The following is a 13,051-nucleotide window of genomic DNA, read 5'->3' on the forward strand; positions in this document are numbered from 1 at the left end:
ATGACCGACCATATGATACAGCGCGCACGTACTAACCATTCGGCCATCTACCCCCCACCCCCACTCTTTCAACCAACCAATACCCAAAAATCTTTCATATTTTTTCATTATCAAAATAACAAATCACATAAATAATCGGTGACAATCGAGTGAAAAGGGGTATCTCGGACTACAACGCATGCGTCGACTGGATAAGTAAATATCTCAATCAACATATTTGTTGTGTTTAATTACGTCACGATTCTACGCATAACACCTCCGTAGTCGGGACTAACAAAACTGTGACGGGACTGAATACCGGGTTACCCAATTGCAATTCTGTCAATTCGGAACGTTCTGGACTGTGAATCGGGCATCTCCATAATGGTCCAATCTGCCTTCATTTTTATATACCGGACGGAGTACAGGGATATTTAGCGGTTTTGTGTATAGTGTTCAGACAAGCACTGTTTTTACATTTTATTACAGCAAAAGATTTTCATGTCTGCATACACTCTGCTTTCATGGCATCTGGTATAACAACGAATCCCATATTATACGCTTTAAGCTGAAGGGTATCGTTGCTGAAAACAGGTATCAAGGGAGGTAACGAATTATCATTTGGTAACATCAGAACATTTCCATTCAGTTTTACAAATCTGAAATTATATAAGAGAAGTTTAGTAACATATCAAGCATTTTTAAAAAAAATAAGAGGTTAATTTTGTTTAAAGGTATAACTCTATTCTTTGGAATCCTAAAAATACTAAATGGGTCTAAAAGTGCATATTAATGTAATATGAGTGTATTAAAGGTGATTTATATTCAATTCAATTTTTAAACAAATTATAGGAATTTCTAAACAAGTATGTATTAATTTAACTAATATTTCTGGATTTCTATTGACACCTTTAATTGGCACAGGAACTTAAATCGTTGAAAGTTAAAATGGGAAATGGGTCCCTGTGAAACCTGTTATAGATGCATTTTGTTTTTTGTAATTTTGCTGGATTTTTTTTTTCTCGCACTGGAGTTGGGGGTTTATTGATATCAATATATAATTTTCTAATTATTCAAATTAATGAACTTACTGTGAGGTTAAACCATTATCATCTCCAGGTGATAAAATATATCTTTGTTGTGTTTTACTTGAACTAAATGGTATATCAACAGATACTGTTACACTTCCAATATTCATTATATATACCGTTATACTGCCTGGTTTATAACCTATACTACTGTAATATATAATATACCATTACACTCCCTGGTTTATAAAAGTATACCGTTATACTGCCTGGTTTATAACCTATACTACTGTAATATATAATATAATATACCGTGGTTAGTGCTAAATGGTAAGGTCTGCTCAATGTTTCGTCATAATTCAGTACTTTCGTCACTTCCGTTTCTTGAAATCTTCATTACACTCTATCGTAGCAATAATCTCTGTGTTAGAATTATATTTGGAACGTATTAACCAGTTCTATGGCATATGTGATAATGACTGTAACACCAATGACTGTTGTCATCCATGTACATAAATATAAACATACCTGCTAACATTTGTACAATGAGCGTAGACTCGAACATTATGGTCTGTAGTTTGAGTTACATCGAAAACGGGACTACCAACCAGTCTTTTATATATCAATGTTAACCAGTAGTCCTACAAGGACAGATTATTATTGTATATTTTATCGGAGATGCTAACTGTAGGCCGGTTGGGGAGGTTCACAATGGCCGCTTTATATGAATGAGTCATTTTGTGTGAAAAATATGACACGGATTAGAGCAACATTACAAAATAGTATACTATTTTTTTTAAAATGGCGGTCATTTAGAGAAGAGATCTGTTGAGATGTGTTGATAATGAGATTTGTAGAGTGAGGTTTAGTATGGTAGTGTTAATGATATTTATAGATTAGTACTATAACAGATGATATACAATATATATATATAACTCTCTATATAATCTTATATTTACCACAGTTGATCACTATCCTCGTATTGCTTGGCTAAATCTATTTGTTAAGGCCAGTTCATGTTTTATCAAGGTCGTTGAGATGTAAATAAGGTTAGGACACGTGATTGTTGATGAGATTGTAGGTTAGGGTAAGCATTGCCATGACGGTTGTCATGAAGGCTTCTGTACACATGGACTCAGACTAGCAATTATTTGCCCATTTACTTCAATGTTAAATGGCTGTAACAACACAGGCTCTTGCTTTTTGCTCAACATTGCATTGGTTTCAATCTTTATAGACACAATGGGGACCCCATCTGGCAATCTCCTCATCATTCAGGTAACTGAATGGACCACTCCACCTCCCCACCCCTGTTTGTTCTCAAAGACATTCCGTGAAACCAGGGTTGCCAAATCTGAGCGTTCCAAGTGTCGCATTCCACCTAGAAATGTTAATCTTATTTTACCCCCCTCTCTCTCTCTCTCCTCTTACTCTTATATCAAATTCCAACTGTTCATGTTACCTCGGTTTTTCGACCATCCGAGCGACTATACGATGTCCCTTGCCAGGACCTCCACCCTGCACCACTGGCTAGGAGGAGGAACGACGCCAAAATATCGCCAGAACTTTTTCGGCAATGCAGCCAAATTCTTATTCACCGAGCCACCGTTTGGAATATTTTAGAGACAACGGTTATCACCCGACCTGCTTGAACAAACCCAGATTTCCTGGTAAGCTAGTCGTCTTACTCACTGAATCACTGCGGCTTCCCAATACCAGGACATCTATCTTGTTGAATAGTTTGTAATCGTTCATAATAATATTTGATATGGAATACGAAGTATTTAATTGATCAACTCACGGGATTAGGATTGAGGTTTGTGTCTAGTAAGGCATAATTACCGCCATAAAACTGTTGTCGTAAAACACCCTGTAATCCACGTAAAGCTGATAATCCAAGCTTATCTAACCACCTGGGGTATAAAAAATAAAAATAAAATAATAACTGTGAAGAAACATATTAGTAAACGTTTCAAAACATTTCTGAAGCAGGAACTTGTTCCAAACACTTCATAATCTTTTTGTTGTTCTTGATCTTGGCGTGACCCGCTTCACGAAAGTCATAGACTGCGCCATTGTTGGTACAGTCGATTTATGATATTCCATATTGCCTTGTTCCCGGTTCATAGTAGGCCGTACTTGTTTTATTAGGTCAGTCGGAGACATGGTACCTCAACATTCGCCATCTTAAATACATCTACTCTATTGTACTACTTGTTAGTTTAGTGTGGTCGTATGGTGGCTGTGATTCTCCTAAAACGGCGAATGGCGAAGGCCAAAAAAGTAGGGATAATACGACTTGATGATCGGGATTCCTTTATTCACCGCGTATTTTGTTTTCAGCTGTAAAACTTAGAACCATCGGAATAGTCACAATGAAACGAAAAAATGCCATGTACTGATAATGCGAGAAGGCGTATATTTTAAATGCGATTTAAAGATATTATTAATTGCCGTTTTTTGAAAATCACAAGTCCATCGGATCGTTAGTCCGTCTGTTAACAATTCTTATTATCAATCTATACATTGACTGTTTTGTCAGATAATTAGGTAGGTGTTCTTGATGTATGTGAGTAAGAATCCTGATGATTTTCAATCATTTCCAATATTCATGTAACACAACAATCTGCTTAAAATACAGATTTATATTTCGTTTCGTTCTTTCTAATACGTTCGATGGCCTACACTACATGAAGATCTGACTAGATGTAGTGGAAGGTCGCGTCAGAAGTTATGCGAGCGGCGTTTGAACCTATGACGTCAAACATTTGATTAACCAATCAGCGTTGTTGTTTCTAGTGGGTTACCCACAATTCCGTGCACCTCACGCCAAAAACTCGCCGTAACAGATCGCTTCATTGGCTAATCCCTCACATCATCCAGAACCCCTGTTATATAACAACTCTTCCAGATCCTAGTGTACTAAAGACAAGTAAAACGAAATTTTGAACTATAAAAAAACGAAACGAAATACGATCTATGTTTTAATCAGATTAGTAACAAAAGAAAACAACTTACAAGAATCCCGCGACATATCTATCTGATATATGTGGAGCCCCTCCATGACTAAACGATGACGTTTCACCCAACCAGCATTGTTTATTAGGAGCCTTCTCGTTACAAGTTTTGACAAACAAGTCAACTTCCGGTATAAATGTATCTAAAACTTTTCTGTCGGTAAAATCTTTTAGCGTCACATTCCGACCAGTCGAATAATACCTGAAAATTAAAAGGACGAAAAGGGATAAATTTAAATATTTTGAACTTCGAACTCTTAAAGATACTTGCTATATTAGTTCGAAAATAGATAATGTAAAATTAATAATTTAAAAATTTCATTCCAATTACTCTATTGCGATGGAAGATATTAACCTTTGAAGGTTTGACAAAGCGTGTGCCATCATTGTAACCACCGTACTGGTTGTTCGAAGCTATGTCTCGCTCCTCCATTTTTAAATTAAATCAAAATATTGCTGAATGGTTCTAATCTAGTTAAATTCTCGGGTATCCGATGCCATCGAGAGTTAATTATGGCCTGGATCAGTTAATTAATGTATAGTTAATAATTTTTATAACATTTCAGGCTGAAAAAAGACCTGCAATAGGCAGATTTATTCAAAATAAACACAACGATTATCTTGGAAGACAATTACTGTATTTTAATCAGAGCTTTGAATATCCAACTTATCTCTTGTTACAAACTATAATACATACTTAAGGAAAACAGCTATTATTTTTTTTTGTGGTGGCGGGGGGGGGGGGGGGCGACGTTTCGAGTATTTTCTCAATCAAGTTAACGTAGCCTAAAAGTAGCCGTTTTCCATTAGTATGTGTTACAGTTTTTTGCTTTATCAAGTAACTAAATGCCCCTAAAAGATTTTTATTCTCTTGTTGTTTTCAAGTACAATACTGATAGTATGAAATATGACGTCATTTATGCTAGACCGTCTTCGATCTAGCGTTCTCCTCAATATTACGGTGGTATTTGGTTTTAAATCTTATCTCTAGAGTGATTAAATTAAAGATGTTAGATGATCTTACTTACTGGTGCACTGTAACAACGTCAACTACATCACCTCCACCAGCCTCTAAAAAACTTTAATAATACATGCAACAAATATTAAATACAGTACGACAGTAATTTTTATGGAAGACCAAATGGGACAATATTCATGATTCTTGTTTCTACATTCCAGTTTGAATATTTTAGACATGAACGCAACATTCTAAACTAATGATTCTTGTTTCTACATTCTTATGTCAACATTTTATGCACAAAATCAACATTTTATGCACAAAATCAACATTTTAAATAAAAAATTGATTTTATGTTTCATTTTCGGCGTTTTGTCGGTAACTTTTATATATCATTAAATATAAAAATTAAAAAATAATTTCTTAATTTTACACGACAAAGAAATCAATTCATTGGTTTCTGAAAGTATCTAAAAAAAATCTGGAATTTGAACTTTTATTAAAATATTTTCTACGTTTCAAAAAGTCTTGAAGTTAAAATCTTGAAATAAAAATGTTCAGAAAAATCTAATGAATTATCAACATTATTACACCAGAGGGCGTAAGCGTATGTGTACAACTTTGATGCAGACTATAGATTAGAAATCAAAAGTAGACTTTTCCACGAGTGGAAGTGGGCCCCTGTTTAGTCTCTATCATCAAGAAAAATATTCTACGAATATTAGTCTGGATGGGTTGTCAACATTTGAGAAAAATTGGCTAGATAATCCGGTCTATTACATTGTCATAAAGAACGTCTAAAGGAGGTAACTCCTTTTAAACAAGATGTTTACGCCCAAGAAATTAATTTGAGAATGTTATTTCAAAACATCCATGTTATTGCATGCGAGTTCAATATCTAACTCTTCATGGGCCATATCTATGCTTTAAAAATTAATCATAATTCGTCGTCACGATTCATGTTTTTTATATTATTAATGCAAGAATTATGGGATTTAGTGTGGGAGGGGGCGCAACTCTTGCTTGACTTGGCTAAAGAGACTGGATAATCAACCACATTAAAAAAAAAAAACTCCCGGTTACGCATGGGCAATGGACTTTACGTCAAATATTGACAACTTTCCCAGACCCTCCGTATGTTGAAGACTAGGAGGTTCTGGGTGACCGAGACTAGCCCCTGTTGAGTTTACAGTAATAAGTTGCATGAAACAGAAATTAAGCTCGAGATATAATAACAATACAAATAACTTCTATAATTTAAACAGCTAGAAAAATTAGGACAAAGGCCTTACAGAATAAAAACAATATCGGGATTAAAAACAAATCGGGTCTGCGCATGTTCGAGTCTCGTAATGGCTGATCTGTTCCTAATTATTTCGTGTACGTTATTTAATCCCAAATGAGTGTTGAATTGTTATAAATTTGTGTCAAATGATTCCTGTTGGCGAACAAAGAATAATCAAGGTCACAAATAGAAGGTAAGGAATTCACAATAGCCTTAGAACAGAGATGGGGAAGAGCGGTATTTTCATATTGCAGCTATATAGGGACGGATAGGAAAGGTCAGTGGACATCGTCCGATCAGAGATCGTTCTAAAAGGAACTAGTCGTATGCCCATCTTCATTAGCTCGGACAATGCAGAAAAGTAGGTCAATAAATCCCATTTCATTTCAAATTAGCTGAATGACTAACATAAAATTAAATGACACATTTTATGAAATTTAAAGGCAGATTTAAAACACACTCGGCAAACTTCAGCAGACTCCAGTGCCCTACATCGAGCCTCGGCTGTATAACGAACTACCAACGGCGTCGACCATGACCACGATTATGAAGAATGTTTTATCATACAAATTTTAATAAGTAAACCGGTGTCGCAGCGCAATTGTATAGGTGTAGGTACCTATCATTTACCATCATACAGCCGAAGCTAGATGTACAGTACCGGAATCTGCCGAGGATTGCCGAGTGATATAAAACAACTACTTTTTAAGGAAGGTCGGTGCCTTGCTACCAGGTAACATGCCACCAACATCCGGTCCAATTGTTAAAAATGGCGGTACACCACTAGACGATACGATATTTTTTAATGCAGCAAAATCTTTCGCCAACTGTTTTTCTGATACGGCACCGCGAAAATAATTTGGTTCTGAAATTTAAAATATTTATATTGAATATCCTTATTAGGTGAGGTTCTCGATTGTCTAGTACCATTACAACGATAGCAAACAAATTCTCGATCAAATTAACGGATACATCTATTTGATAAGGCCCACTTCAAGTTTGGCCAAAGGGCACGAGATGTTAACCGGGCTTGCACTAATCCCAACTCTAATCCTAACCCTAGACCTAGCCCCAATGCTTACCTTAACCCTAACGTACAATCTCGCCAACCATTTGTCCTACATCTCAGCGACCTTGACGAAAATAGATTTAGCCTTAAATTAACGTTATATTATTGAATTTGAATGGCGGGGATATTCTAATCTATTTAATATCTCGGCCATCCGATGATCTAGTGGACCAATATTTGGCTAAACAGAAAATAAGAATGATTACCATTTCCTAATTCGTAACCAGCTGGTTTATAACCCTGTTTTACGGTATATTCTAACAGTTCTTTAGCATTGGTTGGATCCCAGTTACCATTTTTACGTAGCAATACGTTGAAATTAAAAATCAGATCCAATCCAGCATTCATAACCAAATGATTCAAGTTATCCCAATCAGCAACTGAAATCAAAATGAAAACTGATATTCGATGCCTGGAACGAAGCAACAGACCTCACATATACAATCTGATTACAATACAGATCTATATTTCGTTTCATTATTTTACACTTTCGATGGCCTACACTACATGAAGATCTGACCGGTTGTAGTGGAAGGTCGCGTTATGGTTCATACGAGCGGCTTATAACCCTATGACGCCAGTCATTTAATTAACCAATCAGCGTTGACGTTTCTAGTGGGTTACACTATAGTTCCGTGCACCTCACGCCAAAAAGTCGCCGTAAAAGGTCGTTTTATTAGCTAATCCCTAACATCATCCAGGATGCGGGTTATATAACAACTCTTCCAGATCCTTGTGTAGTAAAGACAAGTAAAAGGAAATTTTGAACTATAAAAAACGAAACGAAATAGAATCTGTGTTTTAATCAGATTGTCACATATAAGTAAGCAAATGATCTCAATACTCCGAAACGACTGCTGTTGGATTAGGAATCAGATATAACCAATAATCATAAAGACGTAAGGTCGAATCTCCAATCTTGTGGTTATTCTCCCTGACCTCCGGTTTTCCTACCACAGCTAAAGATCCCTAGGCTAAAGCGAATTATTAATATAAAACTGTAAACCATGTGTTAGTCCCGGAATGACCTAGTAACCAATAACCATAAAGGGGTAAGGTGGAATCTCCAAACTCGTGGGTTTTACCCGGGTCCTTCGTTTTTCCTCGCACCACTAAAGGCCCCTATCTCTCTAGCTCTCCCCTCTCTCTCTCTCTCTCGGGTTAGATGGCCGAATGGTTAGCACGTGCACGTTGTATTATAAGATCTGTAATTGAGTCGACTGGCGTGACAAGGAGTAGGGTCACCTGTCCAACATTGTGGGTTTTCTCCGGGTCCTGCGGTTTCCTCCCACTGCAAAAGACCCCTACGCGCAAGCGAATTATTGAAATAAATTTGAACTATATGTTAGTCCCGAAATGACCTAGTCTGTGTCAAGTGGACGTTACCCCCTCTCTCTCTCTCTCTCTCTCTAATAGCGTCGGCCCAAGACCAACAAGGTGAGTAGCGTTAGCAGAAGACTATAGCTTTTAAAACAGAAATAGAGATACACAACACATATTCAGCCTACCTTTCATCGCATAATGTCGGTGATTCGGTGAATTTCTCTGATCGTGGGTCATGTTAAATATCATCCGATCGCCCGCTGTGCCACCAATACGGAGATAAGATGGAGACATTCCTTTGGCTAACGTCAGCACTTTCTGAGATCTAAGGAAAAAGCATGTTCATTATTAGTAAGTGCAGGGGGACTGCACCACACACAAATAAATATACTATACAAGACAAATATACGGACAAGACACAATATACAGATATGACAAACAACAAACGTTCATATCAGATCAAGTGAATAGACCCGGGGGCTAGCCGTAAGCGTCAACACGCGCTGTACTGTCCCGGGGAACCCTCGGTCGTTTTTCTGTCATTTGTTCCGGGCAATCCTTAGCTGTTTTTTCTGTAATTTGCCTCGGCCAATCTTTGGACAACCCTTCTGTAATTTGTCCCAGAAATGAAATGAAATTGGGTTTAACGACTTGCTCCGACTGGGCTAATGAAGATGGGCAAATGGGGGAATTTTGCACGGACAGTGGCGTGCACGCCAATGTGTATACGGGACCTCGGTGTTTCGTCCCAGCCGAACGACGACTATGCGCTGTGTCTTGCCAGGCCCTGCACCACTGACTTTACTTTCTGATTAACTTTCTCGGCCAATACAGGGATCGAACACGGGCCTCCCGGTTAACCAGCCAGCGTCTTACTTGGGCACTGTGGCTCCCTTTAGTGGAAATTGCCTCCCTCTAAACATCTATATCAAATTAGGGGTCGTGGGTATAGCGGTAGATATAAACAACCAATGTGGGCCAAAATTCATTTTAAAAAGAATACTTACGTAAAATTAAAAGTTTTCCATCTTTTCGCAATAAGACCAGCATCTAGAGTTACCCCAACAAACTTTGAACTAACATTTCTCACTGCTTGGGCTGATTCCAAATCAATGGTGATACATGAAACATTATAGGTGAAAACCAACAAAATAAACACCAATAAATGTCGAGACATAATACCTGTTCTTACAATATTACGCTCATAAACCTTTTGTTGTACATAAACTTGTTTGAGTTAGAATTCTTGAAAGATTTTTAACTGATATAGTCTTCTTCAAGGTCATATTAATGATTAGGTTAACTTATGATTTGATAAAGCACGTTGTCTTTTCAAGGCCTGAAAATCACTTTTTAATAAATAACCAAGATGTCAACAGATGACTTCAATAGACAGGCTATTTTAACTTCTAATTTTCAGAAATGTCATCCGACTGATACTAGAAATGTGTCATACAAATTGATAGTATTTGCATGCATGCTGTTGTTATAGTATACAGATATTACTTTCAGATCTTTAGTCATACATGTCTTATCACATCTCCCCGAAAATCCCTTTTCCTGCACAGTTCATTCACATTATAATTATTTAAATATTTAATGGTTTTCAAGATCTCTTATTCAACTTTTATATAGTTAGAGTCGAAACATTAATTACGGTTTCCTGCAATGTTATGTTCAGACCAAGTTTAGAAACTAAGAGGATTAAAAGTTACTTAACACTGATGATAAGGGTTGCATGGGAGTGAGTCCCGACTCTCTTTACTCACTCACACTGTATATACCAGCACCCGAAATAAACGTCAGTTGTTCTTAAAAGTATTATTTTCCTCTAGGTAAGTCTAAACTACACTATGTCTATTTTGATATTTTAATTGTCTTATTGTAACATTTTAATTGTCTTATATTTTATGTATATTACTTTATATTGAGGAGCAAATAGAATAGCTTCTAATATTGAGCATACAATGTTGGTACATTTTGAAGACCACATAATTAGTGTATGCGTAAATAATGAAATCTTTGTTTCGTTAATAATATCCACGAGCGTATTGGGTGACATATAAATGATGTACAATGTTCCAAGTAGAACTCTACATCTCACCCAGCTCTAATGGATTATATAGATTACATCTAGAATTAATAATGTAAATATTCTGCAAATATTACACGCACGCATGCATGCTCCATATAAAGGACATTGCATGCACATGCGCTACGTATGGTATCCTTAACGTTCACTTTATTACATAAAGTACGTTAGCTTTATTACATAAAGCATATATATATATAATGATATATCAGTCGACATTTTATATTTCTTATTGTTATAGTAATATGTATTTTGTATTTTCTTTATTCATTATTATGCCTTTAATATTATTATATGACTCACTCACACTGTATATACCAGCACCCGAAATAAACGTCAGTTGTTCTTAAAAGTATTATTTTCCTCTAGTTTGTAGACGCTCCAGTACCACGGTCACCCCCTAACGACAAAGCCTCGTCGTATATATAGTATTGCTGTGGGACAAGGGTTTCCAGTTGCGCATTATCGGAAGACGCCCCTAGTCTATACAATCTTCCCGAGGCGCATTATTTCCAACGGATTATCAAGGTATCCTCGAGTAAGGACGATAGATAATCGGAGATAAGGAAAGAACCCGTTCCCACTATTAACATGCATCTGGTAATATAGGTTAGTAGCATGAATGGTTCCAGATGGTACCATCGTCACATATCATTACATACTTCAATCTTTTGTCTGATATTCACAGCAGTTAAACACGCTCAAATTGTTTTGAAGTTACATTATTTTTATTAGAAATAATCCGTGACAGTCTAATCTTAGGCCATGTTTACCAGGATACGCCTATAAAGAACAAGTACAATCTACAGTTCATTATTTGCTACATGCAATGGATACTGCAAGCTGTTATTCCCCAGGGTCTAAATAGTTCTGAGATATGTATGGGTTATTTCGGTTAATGTTTGTGCGTATGTACTCACATTTTTGTTAGACATTGAAGAAGGATAAAATATCGAACTTACTTTGGACACGGGTATGAAATAAAATTAAAAAGAGAGAGAGAGAGAGGGACGGAGAGAAAGAGGGGGGGGGTGACGTCCACTCGACACAAACTAGGTCATTTCGGGACTAACATATGGTTCAATTTTATTTCAATAATGCGTTTGCCCTTAAGTGTCTTTAGCAGTGGGTGGAAACCGGAGGACCCGGAGAAAACCCACGCGGATGGACAAGCGACCCTACTGCTTCCCACTTACAACTGGGGAATCGAAACCCCGCCAGTTGACTCCATGACAGACCATATGATACAGCGCGCACGTACTAACCATTCGGCCATCTACCCCCACCCCCACTCTTTCAACCAACCAATACCCAAAAATATTTCATATTTTTTCATTATCAAAATAACAAATCACATAAATAATCTCGGACTACAACGCATGCGTCGACTGGATAAGTAAATATCTCAATCAACATATTTGTTGTGTTTAATTACGTCACGATTCTACGCACAACACCTCCGTAGTCGGGACTAACAAAACTGTGACGGGACTGAATACCGGGTTACCCAATTGCAATTCTGTCAATTCGGGACGTTCTGGACTGTGAATCGGGCATCTCCATAATGGTCCAATCTGCCTTCATTTTTATATACCGGACGGAGTACAGGGATATTTAGCGGTTTTGTGTTTAGTGTTCAGACAAGCACTGTTTTAACATTTTATTACAGCAAAAGATTTTCATGTCTGCATACACTCTGCTTTCATGGCATCTGGTATAACAACGAATCCCATATTATACGCTTTAAGCTTAAGGGTATCGTTGCTGAAAACAGGTATCAAGGGAGGTAACGAATTATCATTTGGTAACATCAGAACATTTCCATTCAGTTTTACAAATCTGAAATTATATAAGAGAAGTTTAGTAACATATCAAGCATTTTAAAAAAAAATAAGAGGTTAATTTTGTTTAAAGGTATAACTCTATTCTTTGGAATCCTAAAAATACTAAATTGGTCTAAAAGTGCATATTAATGTAATATGAGTGTATTTAAGGTGATTTATATTCAATTCAATTTTTAAACAAATTATAGGAATTTCTAAACAAGTATGTATTAATTTAACTAATATTTCTGGATTTCTATTGACACCTTTAATTGGCACAGGAACTTAAATCGTTGAAAGTTAAAATGGGAAATGGGTCCCTGTGAAACCTGTTATAGATGCATTTTGTTTTTTGTAATTTTGCTGGATTTTTCTTTCTCGCACTGGAGTTGGGGGTTTATTGAAATCAATATATAATTTTCTAATTATTCAAATTAATGAACTTACTGTGAGGTTAAACCATTATCATCTCCAGGT

At 36.6% G+C, this 13,051-nt stretch overlaps 1 protein-coding gene across 1 annotated transcript; it reads right to left on the reverse strand.

Moving 5' to 3' along the window:
• Positions 1-478: 478 nt before the first annotated feature.
• LOC126815364 (heparanase) lies at positions 479-9,875 on the reverse strand. Its single transcript, XM_056099961.1, has 10 exons — positions 9,667-9,875; positions 8,845-8,984; positions 7,543-7,716; positions 6,970-7,132; positions 5,053-5,103; positions 4,026-4,226; positions 2,809-2,920; positions 1,536-1,648; positions 1,071-1,217; positions 479-638 (listed from the first exon to the last, which is right to left on the reverse strand). Exons 1-10 carry the CDS (start codon positions 9,834-9,836, stop codon positions 479-481), a joined length of 1,431 nt encoding a protein of 476 aa, XP_055955936.1. The 5' UTR covers positions 9,837-9,875.
• Positions 9,876-13,051: the final 3,176 nt, after the last annotated feature.

Source organism: Patella vulgata, chromosome 3 (genome assembly GCF_932274485.2).
Source record: "Patella vulgata chromosome 3, xgPatVulg1.2, whole genome shotgun sequence".
NCBI lineage: Eukaryota > Metazoa > Mollusca > Gastropoda > Patellidae > Patella > Patella vulgata.

Coding starts and splice junctions, on each gene's coding strand:
- LOC126815364 (XM_056099961.1), bottom strand. CDS start 9,836: ATGTCTCGACATTTATTGGTGTTTATTTTGTTGGTTTTCACCTATAAT. Junction 8,985..9,666: donor TGGAAAACTTTTAATTTTAC/GTAAGTATTCTT, acceptor CTTTTTCCTTAG/ATCTCAGAAAGTGCTGACGT. Junction 639..1,070: donor GATAATGGTTTAACCTCACA/GTAAGTTCATTA, acceptor ATATAATTTCAG/ATTTGTAAAACTGAATGGAA.